Source organism: Mesoplodon mirus (assembly GCF_964341445.2).
Source record: "Mesoplodon mirus genome assembly, chromosome: 9".
NCBI classification, from domain to species: domain Eukaryota; kingdom Metazoa; phylum Chordata; class Mammalia; order Artiodactyla; family Ziphiidae; genus Mesoplodon; species Mesoplodon mirus.
The window spans coordinates 112,328,942-112,354,798 of record NC_138985.1 but is presented as its reverse complement, the minus strand read 5'-3'; the positions used below and the strand labels follow the sequence as shown (position 1 = coordinate 112,354,798).

Below are 25,857 nucleotides of genomic sequence, written 5' to 3'. Positions count from 1 at the left end.
GGGGAGATGTCAGATAAAGGTATTGGCCTAGCCTTGGCTTACCAACATGTGTGATTTACACTCATTAAACCAAGCCCAGCTGAGGACATTAAAACATAATTCCAGATGTTAATGGCCATCAAAGCCATTATGGTAAAAACTAAAACCAGTCAGACAAATGATTAGGTTTTCAAATTGAAGAACAAACAGAAAAATCAATTCACAAATTTGCTAATTATCCTTTATAAATGGAAATGACTGAACTGAACTAAATTTCAGCCATGATATACATAAAATAAACACACTGTAAAATACATAAAACTAGGTCTGTTTTTTTAAACTGACTCATGGATTAATTATGCTCACTCGCATCTTTGTTCTGTCATAAGGAGACGCCCGCATTCCCCAGGAGTCAGGCGACTAAAATAAAGCCTCATGGATTGCGGGAATAACCGTGTCAAAGGGCAGAAAGAAGACACTGGTATCGAGAAGGGTTCTTTAAAAAAATGAAGTATTGTGACTTTCCAAAATGTGTAACTGATTTCTGATGGTCAGTAAGGGTTGACACGGTGTTATAAAGGAGTGCTGGGAGGGCTGTTTTGAAGAAAAGGCAGAAGAATCATTCCCACATAACTGCCCAAGATGCTGATAAAGTTCTTAGAAGCATCTTGTTTCACACGAGCTAAACACTTTCTGCCTGGTGCCCTGCGTGTCTCTGTGCTGTTCACCAACCCAGACGCAGTAACCAGACGGTGAGTGAGGACACACATCAGTGAGGTCTGACTGTCCCCTCTGACGGCAAACAGAATGAAATCACCTGCATCTTGGGGGACAAGAAGGGGTGCGTTTGTACTCTGCAATTCCTGGGGAAAACCAAAGAGTTCCCACTCTTTGGTCAGGACACTCAGTCCAGCCTGTCCTTCTTGACAAATTTTAATAGTGAAAATTCACATCTTTGTTTTGAGATCTTTCAAAGCATAGCAAACATTTTATGAAAAAAAAAGTCCTACTCAAAAATCCAGAGTTCTTTCCATGTGTTGATCACAGTCTGAACTGCTGAACTGTTCACGGTCTGAAGCATCAGACAAGTTGCTAAATCTTAAAATTTTTTAATTTGCAACATCAAGTGTTTCTATTTCCATGAATTTTGGACCTTGTGTCCATAAATCTGACGTTTAAGTTTATTTTCCCTCTGGGATACCACTCATTTACCAGGTATTTGCTGAGAAGCTGGACTCTGCTCAGTGGAGCCTTGGGCTGCGGAAGATCGAAATGTAATGAAAAACATTCTTTGTCCTTGAAGAGCTTACGTGTGGTCTGGGAAATAAAGTTATTCACAAGTGAAAAAGTTGAATAATAAAACGAGGAAGCTGATTAACTGCCACAATAAGTAGGGCTGACAATATTACAGCAGTTTAGAGAAAGAACAAGTCATGGTTATTTCATGGAGACGAACAGATGGAGCCATTACTTTGATATTTTCCAATTGTGAGCCATTTTAGGAGTTATGAGAAAGAGGTGGTCCCTCCACCCAAATAGGAGAAGTCCGCAAAATATCCTGCAAGTCCATTACAGACACTAAAGAGATTCTTAGCAGTACAGATAGTGTAGATCACCCCCGAGGCTACTGGAAAGGAATATCAATGTCCAGAACCTCTTCTGCACATAATGGGAAATGATGGGTTTGTCCGTGGCTGCAAATGGCACTGTGGCCTCCACCCCACGTCCTACTGTCTAAAAAGGTTAAGTTATAACCGCCTTGTTACATTATCTAAGGAATCTATCATTAAATGCACTCTTTCTTAATGTAGAACTCTGGTCCTGCTTTTAAATTCTATTTGATAGATTACCCTGAAATTCTCTAACCTAATATTCTCAAGGCTGATGTGGGCACCCTTCAAAATTAGATTCTTTATAAAAAAAAATAATACACTGCTCCCATCACGATCGCATTAGGGAAGCTCTGATGAGGAAGAGAACATGGTTTATCTTCACAGACCTACGTGCACAACTAGGTCAGGACCGGTTTTCAACCCCGAGTCCACCTTCTTCTTAACTGCTTTTGGCTTACAAGTAAATTCTGGAAAATCCCTCCTGAGGGTTTGCAGCAGAGCCCGGGGGAAAGGGCACATGCACAGTGCTTTGAACCCAGTGGGACTGAAGCCACCCTCGTCCCAAGGACCAGTCTGCAAAAACCACCACGCTTGACCCCCACCCCCCTTGGCTGGAACACACGTCTACTGAGTGGAATTCCTAAACCTTGCCCTTGACAATACATCTTCTTTTCAATTTTTAATGAATATGTAATGTTGCTCATCCAAGAAGCTTTTAGAAGTGGGTAAAATGCCCATAGTCTGGCCAGGCCCAAATGGTTATCCTTCCTCATATACAAATATATACCAAACACCTTATATTTAGTCCTAATCTTATTTAGTAGATGGTATATTTCCCCTGTTCCTATACAGTCTACCTGCTACTTTTTTTTTTTTTTTTTTTTTTTTTTTTGCGATACGCGGGCCTCTCACTGTTGCAGCCTCTCCCGTTGCGGAGCACAGGCTCCGGACATGCAGGCTCAGCGGCCATGGCTCACGGGCCCAGCCGCTCCGCGGCATGTGGGATCCTCCCGGACCGGGGCACGAACCCGCGTCCCCTGCATCGGCAGGCGGACTCTCAACCACTGCGCCACCAGGGAAGCCCTACCTGCTACTTTCTGATGGTTGTATAATGGCTCATCCTGTCAATGTCCCATACTTTACCAACTTGCTCTCCTATAAGCACGTAGGGTATTTCCAGCCTTTGCAATCTTTCTTATAGATACTAGCATTATGAATGTCTGTGTTTATACAGCGTTTGGCTTCTCTTTAACAGGGGTTTCTGTGCTAAAGTGCAGGAATGTCTTTATGACTCTTACTATACATTTTCATACTGTTTTGAGAATGAATTTTCTCTTATGCCCCTCTAATTCACATAGCATGACAGAAGTTAAAAAGAATTGCACTGAATCGTGATGTACTGATTACACTGCTTTCCGCACTTCCTCTATAACGCCCCAATGACGAAGTCGCCTTTGTGTTTTGAAACCCCTGTGTCTTCAGAGCACCTGCTGGTCAAAGGGAGAAGCCCTGGCAACCCCTTCCCGACCATCCTGGTTCTCTGACCGTGACCACCGGGTAGCTCTGCCCCATCCGTTCGGGTTATGTGCTGAAAACTCAGCTTACGTACGTGAGTGCAAGTGAATTTAAAGTGACTGAGTCGCACAGAGCCGTGAAGGGATAACACATTGCCTTACATTTGAAGGGTGCCCTTGGCAGAGCTAGTAAATCACTCACTAAACCGGCTCCATCCGTTATTTGAGGACACATAAGGCGATTTCCATCCCTGTGAATTAATTTCTTGGCTGCTGTCATGGACTTCAGTGCCCATGATGAATGTTTTAACGATGAATACCAAATTAACCCAAACTGATTAGAGACTTTTATAAGTTATTAATGGGGTGTCACTTCAGTCTGGTTCTCCCCATGTCTAGGACATTTCATTAAATAATCTTCTCTTGCTGAAAAGATCAATCTTTCTCCCCTCATCGGATTTGTCAACATGGATGAAACGCTACCTGCCCCCTTTGTTTCCAGAACTGGGTGAGCAGTAATGCCCTTGGAGGCTGTGACCTGGGGGAGGCAGCTCATCCATTTCTGCTCAGTTCCCTGTGGCTGCCGGTAAGGACTGGAGAACAGCGACCAGCTGGAGGTCCCGGGGCTGGGGACTCTGGTTTACAGGAGGGAGAAGGAGACAGGAGGTCCCACAGGCTTGTTTAGATTCCCGCCTGACCCCCCGCTTTATTGAAATGTAACTGACATGTATCACTGGGTAAGTTTAAGGTGTACAGCACATTGATTGATACACTTCTCTACTGCAAAACGATTACCTCCTTCCACTCACTTAATTAGCATTTCATAAGTCAGACAGAAAGACAAGTATTGTATGATCTCATTTATATGTGGAATCTAAAAAATCCGAACTCATGGCAACTGAGAGTAAAATGGTGGTCACCAGGGGGCAGAGGGTGGGGTGGGGGGAAGGGTGGGGAGATGATGGTCCAAGGAAACTAGCTTCCAGTTAGAGGATGAATATGTTCTGGGCATTGACTTCCCAGGCTTCTTATTTTTTTATTTTATTTTATTTTATTTTGTAGGATATATTTTATTTATTTATTTTTTTAACATCTTTATTGGAGTATAATTGCTTTACAATGGTGTGTTAGTTTCTGCTTTATAACAAAGTGAATCAGCTATACGTATACATATATCCCCATTTCTCCTCCCTCTTACATCTCCTTCCCACCTTCCCTATCCCACCCCTCTAGGTGGACACAAAGCACCGAACTGATCTCCCTGTGCTATGCAGCAGCTTCCCACTAGCTATCTATTTAGAGTGAAGTTAAGTCAGGAAGAGAAAAACAAATACCGTATGCTAACACATATATGTGGAATTAAAAAAAATGGTTTTGAAGAACCTAGGGGCAGGACAGGAATAAAGACGCAGACATAGAGAATGGACTTGAGGACACGGGGAGGGGGAAGGGTAAGCTGGGACGAAGAGAGAGAGAGTGGCATGGGCTTATATATATATATATATATATACTGCCCAGGCTTCTTATAAGGAACGTATTCTCTCTGCTCCTCCAGGGAGAATCCTGCAGTGGCATCAGCACAGGGGAATTGTCACCTGATAACAGTCTTTTCTAAAGAGACACATGTTTGAAAACCTATGTGGAGCCAAAGGCTTAGAGGCATAGGAGTTGATGGTGCATCTGGCGAACAGCTTCCCTCCCCGCTACGAGTTGGAGAAGAGTCGGGGAAGAGACAGCCCGTGTCCCCCCACCCAGACCCTCCATTATAGCTGGCATCGCCCCGCTCTATCAAACGCAGCCCCACTCAACTTCCTACACATACCAGACTCTCATCTGATGAAATTCATATTTTGTTCTCATTCTCCACATTTTGGTTAAGCCACATAATAACCCTAACAGCAAGAACAACAATAAACGCCATCCCTCAGTGAGCACTTTCTTCATACCAGGTTCCACGCCATGTACTTTAAGCAGATTAACTTAATCCACATGGTGACCCCTACAAGATATGCATTGTTATCTCCATTTTACAGATGAGGAAACTGAGGTCTTGAGAAGTTAAGTATCTTAATCCAGACCATGCCTTTAGCACCTGCCAGCAGCAAGATCGGAATATGACCCTTCAACTCCAATGTTTTTGTTATTAATGGTCCTTGAAAACCAAAACACATTAAATAAAACTTCCTTCTCCTTTAAGGCTTCAGACGGGGGGCCTTCAGATTCTGAGACGGAGGAGGTGGTTGTCACGCTAGCTCAGGGCTTCGAGGTTCAAACCTGGGTTGGTTCCCGGACTCCCGGTGTAGTGGAAGGTGTCCTGGCTACAGCTGCCCATCCTTTGAGCTCAGTGTTGCAGGGTGAGCACCACCCACTGGGCCCTTCTATCTGCACTTGGCTGTCACCCCGAGAGCTGAGGTCTTCCCCACGGCTGCCAAGCTCTCTGCAGGCACCTACACCTGCGAGGGGCAGGAGGCAAATGCACTCCAATCCTCGAGTCTATTCTCTCTGCCATTTATTCCATCTGACAAAGTGTTTTCAAGAACAACCTCTTCATCTAGTATCTTATGCTGAATTACTGACATTTCGGTAGCATGAATTTTTACAATGGTAATGAGCTATTTTTAAAAATTCGTTTTCAAATAAAAAAAATAAAATCAGATAATGAATTTAGGTTAAAAATACTAGACAGAATAAACATATACCTGTCATAAGCCTTCCCACATCACAATGCATAGCAACTGAATATAAAGCAAAAATACATAGAAAAGCAATTAAAATTTAATCAAAACACAAATATACTGGTAACCTTTATTCTGCCTATTTCAGAATTAGACAGCTGTGTTCGATCAAAAATGAGGACAGGGCTTCCCTGGTGGCGCAGTGGTTGGGAGTCCGCCTGCCGATGCAGGGGACACGGGTTCGTGCCCCGGTCCGAGAGGATCCCGCATGCCGCGGAGCGGCTGGGCCCGTGGGCTATGGCCGCTGAGCCTGCGTGTCCGGGGCCTGTGCTCCAGCAACGGGAGAGGCCGCAGCAGTGAGAGGCCCGCGTACCACAAAAAAAAAAATTAAAAAAAAAAAATGAGGACGTAAAAAAAGAACTGAATAATACAATTTTATAGTTTTTAAATGGAAAAATACATCGTGTATATATATCCATAGAATGTTTACAAGAATTAATTACATACTTGGCTAAAGAAACTGTATAGGGCATGCTCTATGATTAAAATAAAGCTAGGAATAAGTAGTTTTTATAAATAGATTGAAATTATAATTAATAAAATACTTTGGATCAAAAAAGAAATCAGGGGCTTCCCTGGTGGCACAGTGGTTGAGAGTCCGCCTGCCGATGCAGGGGACATGGGTTCATGCCCTGGTCCGGGAGGATCCCACATGGCGCGGAGCGGCTAGGCCTGTGAGCCATGGCCGCTGAGCCTGCGCGTCCGGAGCCTGTGCTCCGCAACGGGAGAGGCCACAGCAGTGAGAGGCCAGCGTACCGCAAAAAAAAAAAAAAAAAAAAAACAAACAAAAAAACAAACAAACAAAAAGAAATCAAATCTGCAATTACAAATGGTTTGGAAGGGAGTGAAAATGAAAATACTTCATCAAAAATTTAAGGATCAGAATAAAGGTTGTATTTAGAGGAAAAAAATAAAAATAAAAATTTGTTTTCTTTAAAGCGGGAACTCGAATCCTATGAAGTGACCCAGTGGGAGTGCAGAAACCTTCCGCCTGGATTTTCCTGAACCCTCCACTGACCCATAGAAGTGTATCGTGATGCCATCTGGGAGGAAGAAGCATGAGCCAGTGCCAGTGAACAGGTGAAGTAAGACCCTTGCTTTCTTTTCTTTTTTTTTTTTTTTTTTGCTGGTGACATGTTAGAAAGAAAAATAACCTCCTTTGATAAAATGGTGTTGTTAAGTAGGCGGGAAAACAGCACTGACACAAAAGGACTCCTAAGAAGTTGACTTTTAAAGTTTAGTTTCCTTAGAGCGGTCTCAGTCCTTTAGAGTCACAGCTGTTACATCCCAGGCCTAAGAAGTGTAATCATCACTAAGGTACAGCCTGGCCCAAGACTCTGCAAAGGTGTCTCCACCAGGTAACTCGGAGAACACAGGTGTGAAGGTTTCCATGAGGAAAGGCTGCTGGAACTCGGGGAGGAAAGCCCGATGGACGTGTGGGGCTGGACAGAATCAACAGGACAGCAGGTGAGCTAGTCACTCCTGGGAGGAGGCCCGGACTTTGGTGTCTTGGCTGAGCAGGGAGAGACCTGGGAGGGCTTTGTGCCAGCAGAATCATTTTATCCAGATTGGAGGGTCCAAGAGGCTCGGGCAGCTACCAATCTCCTGCAGCTCCCGCTGTGGACAGGACACTAAGCCTGGGCGGAGTGGACAGAGACGGGGCGGGGAACATTTCTGAGGGTGAATGCGCAACACAAAGCAATCACGGTTGCCAAGAGCTGTTGACCGTGGTGACAGAGGCACCTTCCATCAGAAGTGGAAGTTGGTGAGGAAAGAACCATGCCTCTCTTCTGCAGCTCCAGGAGCTGGCAGAAGGTCCAGGACACGGGGAGTGTTCAGTAAACAGATGAGCGTCCAAACTGTGCATACACAAAAGGACTGGCCTGCCAGGTCCTTCACGTTTAGCTGGCTGACAGGCCACATCTGTCACCCCCCAAGAGTTCTGGGGCTATGGGCAAATGCTTAGGAGTCCAGTCCCCACTGCCCTGAGACCTTGTCAGGAGAGCTGATATCTGAACCGTTCGTGAAAAAAAGCAACTTTGTTAAACAAAGACTCCTTGACTCTCCTGGATAAATTATTCTATCCATGACTTTGCCTGGAAAAGTATCCTAAGGTCTAACAAGCCATGTCATCGTGAAGTCAAGGTGAATCCCAACTTTGGTAAACATGCTTCACTTTGTTCTCTGGTCTCCAGGGAGACAGAGCAGCAGCTCACTGTCATCCGTGCCACAGCCTCCCGCCCTGGGTGATGATGGGTAAGTCAGCTTCCTCTTCTGAGGGGGGATGCAGAGCCCTGGGCACTCCTTATAAGTTTTCTTCCACTGGGCTGCCACATCCCCATCCCCATCCGCTCCCCAAGGATGGCGCCAGCCCTGTCCGCCACCAGGTTCCTTCACCAACCTCTCTGCTTGCTCTTCACTTTGCAATTCTGAAGACTTCCCAACTGCCTTATTGTTCATTTGTCCCCATCCTGGGAGCAGGCCAAGCAAAGAGAGACCCAGTCTCTTTGTCTCTGATCCACCAAGTGGACCTGCACAGACTCCAGCCTCAAATCCTTAATGTTGTCTAATGCTGTGCAGTCGCGATTGCAGAAGTTCCCACGTCACTTGGTTCTAAAAGAAAACATTGCTATGCGACAAATTCAGCAAGTTCCCTGTGCTGGTGTGTTAGCCCGCAAGGTGCCCTGAAGAGGCCTGAACTCAAACGCCGTCAGCCGTAAGCACAAAGAAGGCCACTGCAGCTGCCCTCAGTGTTTGTGTGTTTTTACTAAATGTCTCTAGCAGAGATGACATGCAAGGAAATGAAAGGATAATTTGATCTTATTCTAGGTCAGCAGAGACAAAACCTCACATAAATAGACAAACACGCACGGGGGCAGAGCTTCACGAAAAGATCAAAGAACTCAGAGACGTTCTCAATTTAGGCAGAGACTCATCTGCAGAGGATACCTGGAGAATGATACAATATGGAGAGAAATTTTGATATAGTTTATGTTTTAGTGTAAATCACTACGTACACTGACTCCATAAATAATGGGAGAAAGGGGAAGCAAGGGGGGGGGAATCTGTTCAAAGTTTTACATGTCTTTTCTCACTTAATCCCACTTAATCTATCCAAATCCATTTTCCTATCTCTAGGCTTTCAGTAGATGATGTCGAATTCTGGAAACAACCTGGTTATCCGTCTTGAACAAACAAGACCACAGACCAGCACCATTTCTGAAGCGACCTTCCGGCAGAATGGAGGCCTCCCCAAGGTCAAGGTTTTCCCTCCCCTCCAACAGTGCAGGGACCAGTCAGGCAGTGTTCATGACCTATGATGTGATCGAAGGTCTAACAAAACCTACCCTAAAAGGTAAGAGCCACTAACTGGAGGGCACGTGGAGGCGCTGGAGGAAACGCCTTTAAGCCCCTCCTGGGGCCCGGTGTCATCTTCCTGTGGTCTATGGGGTTCCCGACCCAAAGGCATCGCTGAGACCCCTCCTCACAAGGAGGCGGCGATGCTGGGAAGGTTCTCTGGTGAACTTTAACCGCAGCTGTGTTCTGTGCTCCCGAAGGAGAATTACTCATTAAAATTAGAGTCGGTTTCCTTTGGGGAGCAATATTTACTTTTTAAAATAAAATGGCAATGAGATTCGTTAGTGTTTACAAGGCCTGCTTGTGGGTTTTGAATTATCTTTGGCAAGAGTGCCCACTGGGAGTACCAGTCAACTGGGTGCTGGTCCCAGGGGTCAGGCCTCCCCAGGTAAGGACAGCCAAGAGGGCATTTGATCCCCTAAAACATTTACTACCTGGCCCCTTACGGGAAAAGTTTGCTGACCCCTGCTCCAGGCTATAGGATATTTTCTAAGTGATGAGCTGTACTGCCTACTAGACTCAGTACAAGAACAGTATAATAAAAACTGCAAAGTTAAAAAAGTTTAAAAACTCAAAAATTCCATGAGCACATGAGTACTTCTGGTACTAAGCTCAACTATCAGCAATCACTACTTAACCGAACCTTTACTTCCTTGAAGCAGAAAGGAAGCTGAGCTTCCCACCCCGTTGGTAATATCCTAAACATACACGCAGATACTGGCTATTTGTCTCCATCCAATTATTTTATGTTTAAGTGGCTGAGGACCACAAGAATGTATCAACTGATTATTAACCCGTCCCTTCATGCGTTCACTTTTGACCTCAACAAATATTTCCTCAGCGCCAGGCGCTGAGCTAGGCACTCAGAACACACAGATGAAAAGTGCTCGAGGCTCAGACCAAAGGCCACCTCACCGGAGAGATGTGTGGGCAGGAAACTGTGTGTGATAGGAGAGTGCACGGTGACACGTGGGCACCTGGAGATGCCACCTGCCGTGTGGGCAGGGGAGCTTTCTCAGAGAAGGTGATGCCTAGTTTTGCTGCCGGTTATTCTTTAAGAGATGAATATAATAACTTCTGTAATCACTTAACCCAGCCCCGTCCACTGGGCAGCCTGGCATGAGTGTAAAGCCAATTGGCCAGGAGGCAGCGGTGGCTTCAGGCAGGGGAGGGAATGGCCCATGAGTAAGCTGCCCAGAGAATGATCAGCCCAGGGCCCCAGCTGCCCCGCATTCTAGACAGAATCCTAAAGCGTGTGTGCGTGTGCATGCATGCAATACACACCACCTCCTTTTGCAGCTGTGGGTTGGTTTTTCCTTAAATTGCAATCCCTTTCCAGAAGGCAGGCCTAGGGGCTACGACCTTGTTATAGCATCCGGCCTCTCCCACGGGCCCACGTGAGTCTGCAGGTTTAGTGAGAATCACTGGGCAGGTAGAAAGACATCCCGACAACGCCCAAGTCTTGATGTTCTTCTCCGGATGACTATAAAAAGGCTGGACAATGACCACGCAGTAAGGTGCCCACTCCCCGTGCCCTCCCCGAGTGGTGCCGTGGGCCCCCAAAGGACCAAGGAGAAAGGGGAGAGCCTTCTACGGAGGTGCAGTGTCATGTTTACGGAATGACTTGATGGATGTGGGAAAGATTTGCTTCCCAGAAACGTTTCCCATCGTTGATTTTCAGAGGGACTTAACTATCAGAGATCAGTCACGTAAGTCTTAAACACTTAGGTCTTCTGCAGTCTCCTGTGGAATTGCACTTTCTCCTTGGGTAAGAGTTAGCGCCCTTGAGCAATGATGACTTTCCTCTCCTGGTCCTGACTGTGTTGAAGGACCGCTGTCGTCCTGCCGAGTCAGCCTGCAGCACCCTCCCGACCTGCCGTCACTGGTGTAGATCCTTAAATGTGCCTTTGGAAACCTCTGCTCACTAAGTGCGCAGCACAGGAACACTCAGGGAACAGCTAAAGCAGCCTTGTGGCCGATTCCCTCCTATCTCTTCAAATCAGTTTGAGGCAATGGAATGAATACGAAACCAAGAAAGAAATAATTGTACTATTGGGGAAAGTAGGACTATTTTAATTCCTAAGACAGTAGGCAGCCTATCCAATAGAATCTTGCCCCAAGATTTTAAAACATGGTCATTTTCTGCGCTTTTTCTGGGAAAAGAAAGCTTTTAAAATGCAGCTTTGTTCATCAGCTTAAAGATGTAGAAGACAATGGTGACATGATCAGCCACCATGTCACCTGATCTTCAAACTGCAGACACCTTCTGCAACCTCCTGAATGGAACTGACAACTATCATCCGGTGTTGGACAAATGCAACGCTGGAGCTGGGACGAACCTGCAAGGCCACCTCATCCAGATTTTCCACTCAGTGGCTGGGCCAGGTGACGGCAGCCTGGCAGCTGGTTTGTGAACATCCAGGGTTAGAACCGTCGTCTTCTAACCGGTTGTTCAGACCCCTTTGCACGACACCATCCTGGCCATTCAGTGTCTTGAAACATCTTAGTTTTGCCAGTTTGAGTGGGAATCATGAAGATATTCAGTGTAATGCAGAGGGGGCCACACTAGCCGTGGAGGACTCTGCAGATGCTACTGGCAGGGAGCCCGGCTCTACCATGGCCAGCACATCTACTTTTCTCATAAAACCTGCCAAAGAAAAGAGCCAGAGCTCCAAGAGCAAAGCAGAAGAACCTTTCATGATTCCATGATTCTGATCGTTCCCATCTGCGGCCCTCTGACGAGGTGTACCTCAGATTCACAGTACGTCTATAGCCCATACGCACACAGCTCCAGTCAGGGGCTGCTTTAAGGATAAAGGGTACCAGAACCAAGGCATATGCTCTCCCAATTCAAGACGGTTCTCAAGCAAAAGAAATGGCCATTTACATATGCAGATGTTCTGGGGGACTTTTTCAAAACTTAAATTCACACAAACACAGATTCTGAGTATAGTGAGATATATACAGTCTATAAAACGGAAACTTCAACACAGAAAGTTGGTCACTGAAAGCGACGTGCTTACCAGCTGCTGACCCTTGGGGCCCCATCCTGCATACTGAAGTTTTGCGTTGCTGACTTCTGGTGGATCTAGACTTTGAGGATCCCTGAAAGAAAAAAAACAAGCAAAGAAAAATGGTGGGAAACAAGCATTTAAGATGCTGTAATATTATCCTCCAGCTGAAACTTACTCCTTTTTCTTCCACTGAATCAATTTCAGGAACTTGTGTTATTAAATAAAATGTCTCATTCAGCATCCATTAGATTTCTTCAGATATGTATATAAAATTATATATTTATATATATAATTATATATATTTATATATGTATGTAAAATTTACATGAACCTGCAATAGATCCATCACTGCTTAGCTTCAATAGTAAATATTCATCAAGAGAGAACATGCAGAGAGGTCTGTAGATCAGCCTTTAAAATATCCATAATAGTCAAAATTAAAAATGGAAATGCATAGCTATGCAGTAATAAATCCCCACAACTTATGTTTCCATCTTTGGCTTTCCTGGCAGATAGGTGTTTTCCCAAGCATAATGCCAGGTCATTCTGACCTTTTAAAACCGGTGGTCTCAGGACAGAGTCCACCCTTTGGTTTGTGTTGATAAGGAGGGAGGGAGGGAGGGAGGGACAGAGAGACAGAGAGACACTGAGGTGAGAAGGAGTGAGAGGAAGCATAGGAGAAGGATTTTTTTCTTTCAAACATCACTTACATTTTTCATTCTTAATTTACTGATATGCAAAACACCATGCTAAAAAAAATCCCGTCTATGTACTTAAATAAAGGTAATAATGAATAAAAGTCATAACAAAAAAGAAAAAAACACTTTTGTAAATATTAAATATTTCAGCATATTTTGTAGCTACCACTGTGTTCACGTGTAGGAGAGACTGACGTCCATGTTTCTTCTGGATGCTGCTGCTCCCTGTGTCCTGCTGAATAGGCCAGACTGTCAGGGGAGCACCCTATCTATCACTCGGCTATGATGCCTCTTGTGCAGAAGACACAGCTATGAATGTGCTCATTCATCTGCAGAGAGACTAGGGTTGAGTGGTCTTTGGTGAATTTTAAAGACGGTGAATTTTAGGAGTTGCTTGAACCAAGACGAAGCAAGAAGGGAAGAGAGGTGAAATGCGTAAGGATGTGCTGATTCAGAGCTTGAATCAGTAGAAAATTCTGAAGTAAATGTTTAACAATACTATCAGGGCAAAGCAGAATACATTTCAGAGTAAAAAGTGTCAGGGAAGACAAGATAGTCTGCAAAGCCCCAGGGTAGTTTTAGATGGCATGGAGATGGGTCTGGAGAAACCAGGGAAGCCTGAAGGTGGGTGATAAGGTACGGGGTAAGGGGTGACCATGACAGGAGGAGCTGGCTGGGAAGGCTGGTACCCAGGCAGTTAGAAGAGGAAGCGCGTCTAACATTCCAGCTTCCAAATGATTTTAACAAATCCCACCATTTGTATGTTTTTAATATTTCAAAGTATTTTCATAAACATAGGTGATTTCCTCTCTAACCCTGTGGAGGGAAAGGCTTTCTAAGGATGACTCAAAATCCAGAAGTGATAAAATAAAAGAGGGGTAAATTTACATAAAAATTAAAAAATTTTTGCATGACAAAAACCCACAAACAATAGAAAACTGGAAGAAAATATTAATAACAAATACCATGGAAAAATGGCTAATATCCCTATTACATAAATAACTCGAAAATATGGAGGTTATAAAAGACCAAAACAAAAAAATAAGAAAAACACATGAACAGATAATTCACAAATATAGAAAAATGGTCCTTAAATGTATTAAAAAGTATTCAAACACAGGCAAAGTTAGAGAAATACAAGTTGAAACTACACTGATTATCATTTCTCACCTATACACCCACACACATACATACAGATAGATCCAAAATCCAGATATGTGAGTCCACAGGTTAGTACACATACATACATGTCCTTGCTCTGTTCATAGAGAAGACTAGATCCAGTAACCACCAGTAACAACGAGCCCGCCCAGTGGGCTCACATGCTGCTCTCTCAGCACCATCTTCCAATTAAAAAATAAATAAATAAAACAGTGCTCCTAGGAGAAGAAATTTATCCAGGCTAGAACAAGAAAAATGCAGGATGAGTCTGGAACATCTTATGGGCCAGAAAGTAAGGAAATACTCAAAAAAAGGTAGAGCTTGTTAACAGAAGGCAGAACCTCACTTACAGGGATCTCTCACGGCCAAAGCTGGAATAATTTGAGCAAAAAAAAAATAATGATAATACTGGATTAACCCACAGAATAAAGCAAATATCCATGAATCCTTACTAATATAAATAAATAATCCAATACATAACGAAGTGGGGGGGGGGAGAGCCAGCTCTTCCTCACAAGAGAATTCCAATCAATCCACGTAGACGGGGAGAAGGAAGGAGCATCACCCTTGGACGAACACCACAGTGATGAACCCTGCAGACAAGATCCACCGAGAGATGCTGAAATCAGTGGGTGAAAGTCTGAGGAGAAACAAGACCTGCACAGTCGCAGGATACTTATCAACCACAAAGGGGAAGAAGATGGCAACTCTGCAGGGAGAAGCTTGGCAGACAGCAACTCAACCCAGAGATCCGGGTCAACACCCCCAGAAGTGAAACACATCAACATCACGAACCTTCAGCAAGATGCACTGAGAGACAACATCCTATATATGGTATCGTCACCGGCAAACCCCGTCATCGATTCCCGGAGAATGAAAACAGAATCTGGGTAATAAGTCTAACCTTTTCTTCCTTTGTGCTTGGTCTAGTTCCACTTGCTCACAGCGGGTCGCGTGCAGAGGCCTCGCCCGCTCAGACCAGAGTTTCTGACGCGAAACGGCTGCGCCTGACGCCTCGGCTCACGGGCCTGTGCACAGACGCTGCTCACAACACGGCGATTCAAGATGGCGGCAGCGGGCCGTGTGCAGAACGGCTGCGCCCGGCACTTTGCGATCTGGAGCGTGAGCGGCGCCGCTGCCCCGCCCCCGAGAACCCCGCCCCCTCCGCCGACCAGGCCCTATAAAGCAGCCCCGCCCCGGCCTGGCGACAGAAAGCCTGCTCTAGAGCGCAAGCCGATCTTCGCTCGGAGAACAAAGCTTCTTCCCTCTGCCTCTGAACTGAGCTCCGTCCCCTCCTACTGGCTCCAGCGACACCGCGCAGGAGACCCCTATGGGGACCAACTTGGGTGGGTCAGTAACAGTATATTTGCCAAAAATGCATTGCCTTACTCCAATCATGAGAAAACTTCAGACAGACCCAAATGGAGGCGCTCACCAAAACAGCTGACCAGTGATCTTCAGAAGTGATCTTTCTTTCACGAAAGACAGGAAAGACTGAGGAAACGTCATAGCCTGGAGGGGACTGAGGGGAAATAACATCTACAGGAATGTAGGATCCTGAGACAGAAAAAGGACACTGGTAGAAAAACTGGTCAAATGCAAATAAGGTCTGTAATTGAGTGAATAATATTGTACCAATGTTAATTTTCTGTTCTTGATAATTACACTGTGGTTATAAAATACACTGACAGTAGGAGAAGTGGGTTGAGGAATAGAAGAGAATTCTTTGTACTATTTTTGCAACTTTTCTTCACCCAAAATTCTTCAAAATAGAAAGCTAAAAAATTCCAAAGAATTTTAATAGCTTATGTCTCATTGGTCATAAACATTATTATAGGAAATAAAGAACAGTTAGAGAATTCCCCTCCCAACATACTGTAATCTCGATATTGAATTGAAAAAAAATTACTTCCATATCTAGACAGCATCAGCACTCAACACACACATTTGAATAAGCAAATAAATAAGGATGGAGGGGTTATGGGGGTGGCCCTGAGTAAAAGACCTTTTGCAGGTTTGAAGGTCTAATGCATTCACCTGGCCTGGGTTGATTTAGAATTTTCCAAGCACAGAGGACAGGGTAAGAGATCAGAAAGGAACAACCTTACTTAGTATTGAAATTCAGTTTGTTAGATTATGGTTTCTAGCAGGTGTCTAGGATATTCAGGAACAGCAGACTAACTCCTCTTGAATCTAACGAGCGTCAATTTCCATAAATGCTACCTGGAAACGGTACCTCCAGTGGATCAAGTGTCTCAGAAGGTTGGGTGAGCGCCCGGCCATGCACACCTTCCAGCTTTATGACCTCTGCTCCCCTGCACCCAGGAGACCTTTACACCCTCTCTAGAGACAATGCACACTTCCCTCTGCTCATCACCGACACATCAGAGTGTCCCCGGTGTGGAGGCAGCACAGTAACAGGAAGAACCACAGGCTGGGGATCACAAGTCTAGCAGCCGAGTGCCAGCTTCCCGAGGCACAGAGCATGCGCCAGGGCTGATCACACATGACCACAGACCACATGACTCAATAGTATACTGTATTACATTATACATACTGAAACCAGGTAGCACAGTGCTTACCTAGGAGATATTTGAAAAATGCCCGTTTGTTTACTCATGGGTAAACTGGTAAATATTCAAGTCACCCATGCACCACTATCTAGGTGTAATTCTAACCAGAGGCACAATCATCTACCATCTGTAGGGACAGATTTACTCCACAGAACGCAGCAAGCCAACGCATGTCCTACGCTTCTGTATTAAATGGGAACTTGGGTATAGAGAAGTCAGCTCTCAACCATGTCCTCATTTGTTTCTATGAACTAAGCCTGTATTTTAGCATCTGCCTGCGACTGTGTCGGATTATTTTGCTTTCATGTTAAAAGTGCCTTTCAGCCTTATCTCTTCCAACTCCCCCCTCCAATGATCCACTTGATGGTCATTCATCCTCTGCTCAAATCTCCCACTGAATGGCTCCCCTCTCACAAGCCTAGCAAACACCCAACTTGGTTTTATGTTCAGTCTACCTCCTTCATAGACCATTGGAAGCAGCAGAGAAAAGCACGGAGCCAGCTGGAGTCTCCAACCCTTCCTGTCATCATCCTTACAACCAAGTCTTGGGTGGGCGTGTTCTCAGCAACTCCAATCTTTTGCTGCTCTCTTCACAACCCCTTCTATCTACTGCCTCTGAGCAGAGGCCCACCTGTGGGGCAGACAGGAAGGGGCCCCCAGTTCTGATCACCTTCCAGGAAGAACCTGCGGCTCGGCTCCCAGCTGCTCACGTCAGGAGTCGGCTTCAGCTTTCATGCCAGGCCATGCTCGCCTTGGGCAGCCCCCGGCCCACGACTGATCATGGCCGGGGCACTGGAGCCTGACACTTTCACCCAATGCAGGGTCCTCGATGGGCAGTCTTTGCTCTGAGCTCCCCATTGGGTTGTCCCAGGTGGTCAGACATGCAGGAGTCTGAGGCCCAATCCGGCTTCTTCTCCTTTTCCCAGCCTTGCAGCTGCCATGTTTGCCTTGGGGCCTGAAGCTTTTTCCTCCCAATCCTGCTGCTGCCCTTTGGTCTTTCATAGGCCTCACTCTTAATGTAGGTTCAGCCTTTGCTTCCAGGAAGGCTCAGCTGGCACCCCAGCTCCCTGCTACCAGAGGCAGGGGCGTCCCCTCTGCCCACACATGTAGGTACCCGTCCGTCCTCACTCCAGCGTCCGAGGATGAGGCATCCCCTCTCCTGTCTAAGCCAGCTCCTCCTGTGTACCTCCTTTTCCATTCCAGCCTAGAACCATCAAATCCTTTCCTTCCCACTTACCTTCCTGGTAAACCTTAGTATTTATTTTTATTAGTTATTAGTTATTTTTGAAAATTAACATTTATTTTCCAGCGCAGTTGTAGGTTTACAGGAAAACTGAGCAGAAACTACAGAGTTCCCACATGTCCCCTCTCTCCTGGCATCAGTTTCCCGAATTATGAACTTCTTGCACTAGTGTGGTACATTTGTGACAACGGATGCACCAATATCAATACATTATTATTAACTAAATTCTATAGTTTACATTAGGGTTCACTCTCAGCCTCGTGTGCTCTATGGGCTTTGACAGATGTACAGTGTCATGTATCCACAATCACAGGCTCAGAAGAGTCTCACTGCTGTACAAAACCCCTGTGCTCCACCTACTCATCCTTCCCCCTGACCCCCAGCCCCTGGAAATCACTGAATTTCTTTTTTACTGTCTCCATAGTTTTGCCTTTTCTAGAATGTCATTGAGTTGGAATCATACAGAGTGTAGCCTCTTCAGATTGGCTTTTTTCACTTAGCAATATGCATGTAAGGTTCTCCTGTGTGTTTCTGTAGGTAACTTTTTAAAATTTTTTATTTTATTAAAGTATAGTTGATATGCAATGTCATGTTAATTTCTGCTGTATAGCAAAGTGATTCAGTTATACACATATATACATTTTCTTTTTCGTATTCTTTTCCATGATGGTTTATAACAGGATACTGAATATGGTTCCCTGTGCTCTACAGTAAGGCCTTGTTGTTTATCCATCCTACATATAATAGTTTGCATCTGCTTATCCCAAACTCCCCATCCTCCCTCCCCCACCCCACCCCCTTTGGCAATTACAAGTCTGTTCTCTATGTCTGTGAGTCTGTTTCTGTTTCACAGATATGTTCATTTGTGTCATATTTTAGACTCCACATATAAGTGATGTCATATGGTATTTGTCTTTCTCTTTCTGACTTCACTTAGTATGATAGTCTCTAGGTCCATCCATGTTGCTGCAAATGGCATTATTTCATTCTTTTTTATGTCTGAGTAATATTCCACTGTATATATGTACCACATCTTCTTTATCCATCCATCTGTCGATGGACATTTAGGTTGCTTCCATGTCTTGGCAATTGTGAATAGCATTGCTATGAACATAGGGGTGCATGTGTCTTTTTAAATTATAATTTTTGTCTGGATATATGCCCAGGAGTGGGATTGCTGGATCCTATGGTAGCTTGATTCTCAGTTTTCTGAGGACCCTCCATACTGTTCTCCACAGTGGCTGCACCAGCGTACACTCCCACCCAGTATAGGAGCTCCCTTTTCTGTGGAGTCACGTTTATGCAGCCCCAGCCTCCCTAGGACTTGCTCCATCTGCACTTTCTACCTTCATCCTCTCCTCCTTCTTACTCCTTTCCATGGGGGCACCTTCCCATCTATGTACAAAAGACACGTAATGCAGGAACAAACAAAACACGCCGAACCTGACGCGGCATCTCCATCCACTTACGATTCACCCCCTGGTCTTCTCTCCCAGACCTCAGTGAGCAGTAGGTCCCATTCGGGGCCATTTTCTGACCTCCGACCCCATCCTCAACCTAGTGGAACGTGGCTTCCATCTCACTGTGAGGCTGAAGCTGCTCTTGAGATCTCCCATCACCATCGAGTTGCCAAGTTCTCCTTCTGTGGCCTCTTCCTCCTCTGCCAACTCCTTCAGAGTGAGTGACCTGGGTTCCACCAGCCGCACCTTCTCCTCTCATTCCACGCTCCCCACCCTGGTGATTGCTTCACGGTCAACCTCAGTTCCTACTCTGAGGAGCACCAACACTGCACCCCAGCCCGGGTCTCCCCCTAAACCTCAGACGGCGTACAGGGTGCCTCCACATAGACATCCCACTAGTCCTCAGCGTTGACACGAGTGAAACGAAGCCCCTTCTGCCCCCTGCTCTGGTGCTGACACCACAGTCCCCCCAGTCATGCAAACTAGGAACCTGCTGCAGGCATCTTAGAGGTCAAGTAGCCAAAGCTCTATGTTGTGGGTCAAATTCTGTCCCCACGAAAGATATACTGAGTCCTGACACACAGTACCTGTGAATAAGACCTTATTTGCAAATAGGGTCTTGGCAGCTGTCATCACATTAAAATAAGGTCATTCTTGAAAAGGAGGGGAGGCTAACCCAAATCCAGCAGCTGGAGTCTTCATAAAATGAAGAAAAGACACAGAGGGAGAGGCCATGTGATGATGGAAGCAGAGATCAGAGCGATGCACCCAAAGCCAGGAACACGGAGGACTGAGTGCATCCTCCAGAAGCTGGAGGAGGTGAGAAAGGGCCCCTACAGGTGTCAGAGGGAGCATGACCTCGCTGACACCTTGATTTTGAAACTCTGGCTTCCAGAACTGGGAGAAAATAAATTTCTGTTGTTTTAAGCCACTCGGTTTGTGGTAATTTCTTACTTTAGCTCCAGGAAACTAACAACCTTTCATTTCTCAGGGAAACTGAAGCCCTGAGTGGTAAGTGATTTGCTTAAGGACACAGAGCTGATCAAATTTTGTTTGAAGATTAATCTCCTGTTTTGGTCAAAGGGAAAAAAAAATCTCCAACTGACTGAGGAACAAAGTAGAAAGACCCTCAGAGAGGAGACCAAAGTAAACCCAAGAAAGCTTTATCTGCTGACCTCTGGCTGTGCTTTCACATGGCTCCCTGTGGAGGAAGCTTCTCCATCAGAGGGGCCTGGATGCCGACTTCACATGTGGAGGACCACTCACAGTGCTCTCTGCCTGGAGCCCAAGACCTGGTTCATTGTCATCAAATGATTTTGCATCATGGACTGGATTATTCTGAAGGATGTGTGTGTGTGTTGTGTGTGTGTGTGTGTGTGAATAAGAAAGAAAATGCATGAAGCTATGTATTTATTTTGGGGTTGGTTGGTGCCCTCCCCCCATTTTTCTGTCTTTTTATTTACATATTTATTTTAAAGAATCTATGGTAAGCTCTGTGATGAATCATCCCCAGGGTGAAGATGGATCGGTAAAAAAAAAAAGATTAAGGAAGAATAAAATTATCTGGACTTATTACATCTCAAAATAATCATGCAATCAGTTCTGATTTTGCTTATTTGAGCAATAAACGAAACAGGGCATAAATCATGATGAATTTTGAAAAGTAAATTAATGTAGTGAAGTTTACTCATTTATCTTCTGAGGCTAGTTCAGGGGATCGAAAAGCTTCCCCAGAAAAACAGCATTTGGAAAAGAAAAGCAAAAAATTACTTTTTTGGCTCCTAAACTTTCGTGGTGAAAGACATCAAAAAATAGAATTTTCTTTTTTTTTTTGGCCGCACTGTGCAGCATGCGGGATCTTAGTTCCCCAACCAGGGATTGAAACTGTGCCCCCCTGCATGGAGCATGGAGTCTTAACCACTGGGCCACCAGGGAAGTCCCCCAAAATAGCATTTTCAATATTAAATGATAAGTGTTTTCTGAGTCTTCCTATGTGCTTTGCATGGTGGGTAATATAAAAATATAAGATACACTCCTAGTCCTGGAATAGTGTCTGACACATTGTAGATATCCATATGTATTGACTGAATAATGAATAAATGGATGGATGGATGAACAAATGGGATCTAGTCTAATCACCATTATTGATGGTCAGTAATACTGTAAGCTGATACAGCACTTAAAGATTTGCATTATCATTTTTTATGTATATCTTAAATTACACAGTTAAATTCTTGAGGGCAGGAATCCTTATAGGCAAAAACCCTTCCTGATTGGCCAACATTTGAGTACATAACCTACTATTCATTTTAAGATGTTTCTATGTCTATGGTGTATCAGAAGTTCCTTTCCTCGTGAAAGATCTGGATATAGAAGTTTTGAGGCAGAGATGCTCTACCCACAGAAAGAGTGACTCTGGGAGGTTTGTTCTGAAATATTCATGATGTATCCCCCACCCCATCTACAGAGATACTTTAACATACATGGTCACAAATACAAGTACTAAAGAAAGTCATGCAGAAAGATTTTTTTTTTTAAATAAAAGGGGACTTGTGTCTTATTTGTCACTGTATACCCAGTGCCTAGACCTGTTCAAGGAGGAGGTGGGGAGGGGTGGAGAGGGGTCCGGAGCCTTAGCCAAGTCTTGAAGTATATCCTGGGGGTGAGGAAGCATTCTACAACTGATGGAGGTGATGGCTGCACAACTCTGGGAATACACAAAATACCACTGAATCATACAATTTACATGGATGAGTTGTATAGTATGTGAGTTACAGCTCAATAAAGCTGGGACAGGAAGTGGGAAGGGGAGGGGAGGAGGGGGAGGGCAGGAGGAGGAAGGGTAGGAAGAGAGGAAGGGGGAGGGGTAAGAGAAAGGAAAGAAGAAGAGGAAAACAGGAAGAACAGAAAAGAGGAGGAAAAGGAGGAGGGAGAGAAGTGGAAGGAGGGGGGAGGAGGGAAAAAGAAGGAGGGGGAGGAGAGGAGGGGGGAGGAGGGGGAGGAGGAAAGACAGGGGAAGGCGGAGTGGGAGGGGGAAAGGGAGGAGGAGTCCTCACTGTGGCTGCTCCAGGGCATCAAGCCTCATGTGCAGAACCTAGGTTCAAGGTTATTTCTGTTCGGCTAACGACCTAGTGCCAAGGCTTCATGCTCTAATGTTTCCTCCAGATGCGTTCCCTGAATTGGAATTCCCATGCCTCCTCCCTGGAAAGGGTGGGTGATCTCAAAGATGGTAACAGCAGCAGCAAGCCTGAGCCCACAGGCTGATGCACTGGATGGAAGTGGAGAGAAGTCTGCAGGACTAAGGAGCCCACCCGCTGTCCTTTGCCCCACCACACCCAGGGACCAGTGCGTGTTTGGTTAACCAAACCAAAGGAGCCAGCCCTGGTCAAAATTAACCAGCTAGGTTCTGGGTGCCTCTCAGCTTGGCCTCCAATCCCTCCAGAAAGCCCTCTCCTTGAAACCAAGCAGGATCCTGTGGGGCTCCTGGGCACGAAAGCCTTTCTGTGTCCCCTGTTTCTTGTTTGTGGGGAACAGATTCCAACCTCCATGACCTTCCCTGAGTTCCAAAGGGCAGATTCAAACAGTTGCTAATCAGGGAAGGGAGGGGGTGCAGAATACAAGGGAGGAGCAGCCACGAAACAACAGTGCAGCCTTGGGGCAGGGTCCTGGGTCCCCCTCAAGGGATACACAGAACGATATCTTTGAGCTCTTCTGCAGAACTACCCCCCGCCCCCCCCCCCCCGCAAAATGGAAGATGTTAACTACTTGATGAAGCATTCTTCACTCCAGAGAAGGTCACAGTTTGATAACCTTGAGAACCAGAGAAGCTCATCAGGAGACCAGCTGAGGCCAGATTAAAGGAATGCAGGCCCTGCACACACCCTGATCCTTATCACCTTATCAGCAACCCTGCCTTTAACCCAATGCTATAAAACTCACCAAATCCTCCCAGGCTGGGGCACACGGTTTTGAGAGGCACAAGCCTGCTGTGTCCTCCTTTGCCTGGCATAGCAATAAAGCTGTTCTTTTCTACTTCACCCACAACTCGTCTCCAAGATTCGATTTGGCACCAGTGCACAAAGGGTGAGTTTTCGGCATCACCCTCTGCTGCTCAGAGAAGGTCCCACCCCCCACCCCCACCCCATGGCGCCACGTGAGGCTGCACTCTACATGGCTTGCACAAACCAGAACTTCCCATCTTCTTTTTTCCTACATCACCACTCGCCTCTTCTTGGTCCCTTTCCTCCAGACGCTGCTCTCTCAGAGTAGACGTGCAGTCAATGTGATGACACGTGTCACAGGCTCTCAGGTGAAATTACAAAAGGGGCTCTTTGGAAGCAATGCCCTAACTCTGTGCTGTTCTGAGTGGGAGAGAATGTGGCCTTTGGATTCAGACATGGGCTGGAATTCCAATATCTCCACTTAGAAGCTGTGTGGCCTTTAACCTTTCTGGGCTTCTATTTTCTTCTCTGTGAGATGGGGTCATTTCCCATGGGGTTACTGTGAGGTTTAAGTGAGCAGATCTAGCATCTGGGTCCTGGAAATCAGGGCAGAGGTGTGACTGCTATGATGTTACGGCTGCTGATGGTGGAAGAGGTGGAAGATGGGAGAGGTGGGCATGATTCATTTGTTCAAGATTGTGCCAAAGTAAGATGGTCTGTGTGGTCTAAAGCTCTTGGCACTCTCAGGCACCTTCGGGTTCAGGTAATCTTCTGCAGGTGGGATGCCAGTGTAGATACCCTTTGGGTTCACAGTGAGCTGTGCCAGCCTGGGCATCTGAGTTAACTGCTCTGTAATGGTCAGTGTCACACTCGGCTTTCTTCCACCTATTTGTTTACCTTCTTAGAGGTTCCACCTTACACCATACAGCATAAAAAACAAGTTTTTGACAGTGTGGTATTGGCATAAAAACAGACATATGGATCAATGGAACAGAACAGAGAGCCCAGAAATAAACCCACACACCTCTGGACAATTAGTCTACGACAAAGGAGGCAAGAATATACAATGGAGAAAAGACCGTCTCTTCAGCAAGTGGCGCTGGGCAAGTTGGACAGCTGCATGTAAATAAATGAAGTTAGAACACACCCTCACACCATGCACAAAAATAAACTCAAAATGGCTTAAAAATTTAAACATAATACACAACAGCATAAAACTCCTAGAAGACAGCATAGGCAAAACATTCTCTGACATAAATCTTATCATTGTTTTCTTAGGTCAGACTCCCAAAGCAATGAAAGGAAAGCAAAAATAAACAAATGGGACCTAATCAAACTTAAAGCTTTTGCACAGCAGAGGAAACTATTAACAAAACGAAAAGACAAACTATGGACTGGTAGAAAATATTTGCAAATGACGCGACCGACAAGGGCTTAATTTGCAAAACATATGAACAGCGCATACAACTCAATAACAACAATGACAAAAAACCGAATTGAAAAATGGGCAGAAGATCTAAGTAGACATTTCTGCGAAGAAGACATACAGATGGCCAATAGGCACGTGAAAAGATGCTCAACATTGCTAATAATCAGAGAAATGCAAATCAAAACTACAGTGAGGTACCACCTCACACCAGTCAGAATGGCCATCAGAGTCGGCGACTCCTGAGAGTCGCTTATCCCCATTCTGCTCAGGAGGAAGCAGGGCGGTCGATACCCCTTTGTCAGCTCACAGTGTTTGAGGAGGAAACGCACAGCGTGTGCGGAATTTCCCTAAAGAGCATGAACGGTTCTATGAAGTCTTGGAATAACATGGGGTTCATTAATGATAAGGTCCCTTCAAGTTTCTGGCATCTAGCAATTGCTGAAACATTAGCTAGACTGAAAAACTGCCAACATTTCAACAGAATAAAAAAACAGAATGAGCAGACTGGAGTGTTAGAACTCGGGGACTCTGGAAGTTACTGTTTCACTATGAACTCTCATGAATCCACAGGGTCCCAAACACTCTTGCTCTCACTAGCAAGTATTATCACAGATATGGGGAGAAAGTCACATTTTCCTATTCCTATACTTAAGACATTTGTTTCTACTATTTCTTAAAGGCTTTCATAAACAAGTTATATTTTTCCATTCAAGCATCTTTTCGAAGAAGAGATCGGATATGCAGTAGAAATGGTAGACAGTTGGGAGATTTGCCATGAATGGTTTAGGCAGTAAAAAGTCCTACTATTTAAGTGTAGACCGTACACATCTGGATGGGAGGCTACGAGTCTTACTTATTAAGGAACTTTTAATATTTCTTACAACTAAGCTTACAGAAAGCTGAGATAAGGACGCCTACCTTTCATACAATGAGAGCAGGGCTCTGTTACATAATACACTCTGTCCATGGTCTTCAAGAAAGTCCAGATCTGAATTTTAGGACAAACTGTGCAGGTGCAGTTAAAAAATGCATATTATATATATGTATATATTTTGAATACAACCATATAAACCATAGAAAGAAAACTCAGCAAATCTTTTCAGCTTGTGTGGCAAATGGGGTTTTCCCAACATGGCCACA

General features: G+C 45.2%; 1 protein-coding gene across 5 annotated transcripts in view; it reads right to left on the bottom strand.

Moving 5' to 3' along the window:
- DPP6 (dipeptidyl peptidase like 6) overlaps positions 1-25,857 on the bottom strand; it is a gene marked incomplete at both ends in the record, with an annotated part of 1,078,039 nt that overhangs the window by 206,554 nt on the left and 845,628 nt on the right. For 4 of the 5 annotated variants that reach the window (XM_082632824.1, XM_082632826.1, XM_082632823.1 and 1 more), the window contains one exon: positions 12,222-12,303. The exons of the other annotated variant lie outside the window; for it this stretch is intronic. In XM_082632824.1, the coding sequence (XP_082488950.1) occupies positions 12,222-12,303 (82 nt within the window). The remainder of the gene's footprint in view (positions 1-12,221; positions 12,304-25,857) is intronic. 5 annotated transcript variants of the gene reach the window in all.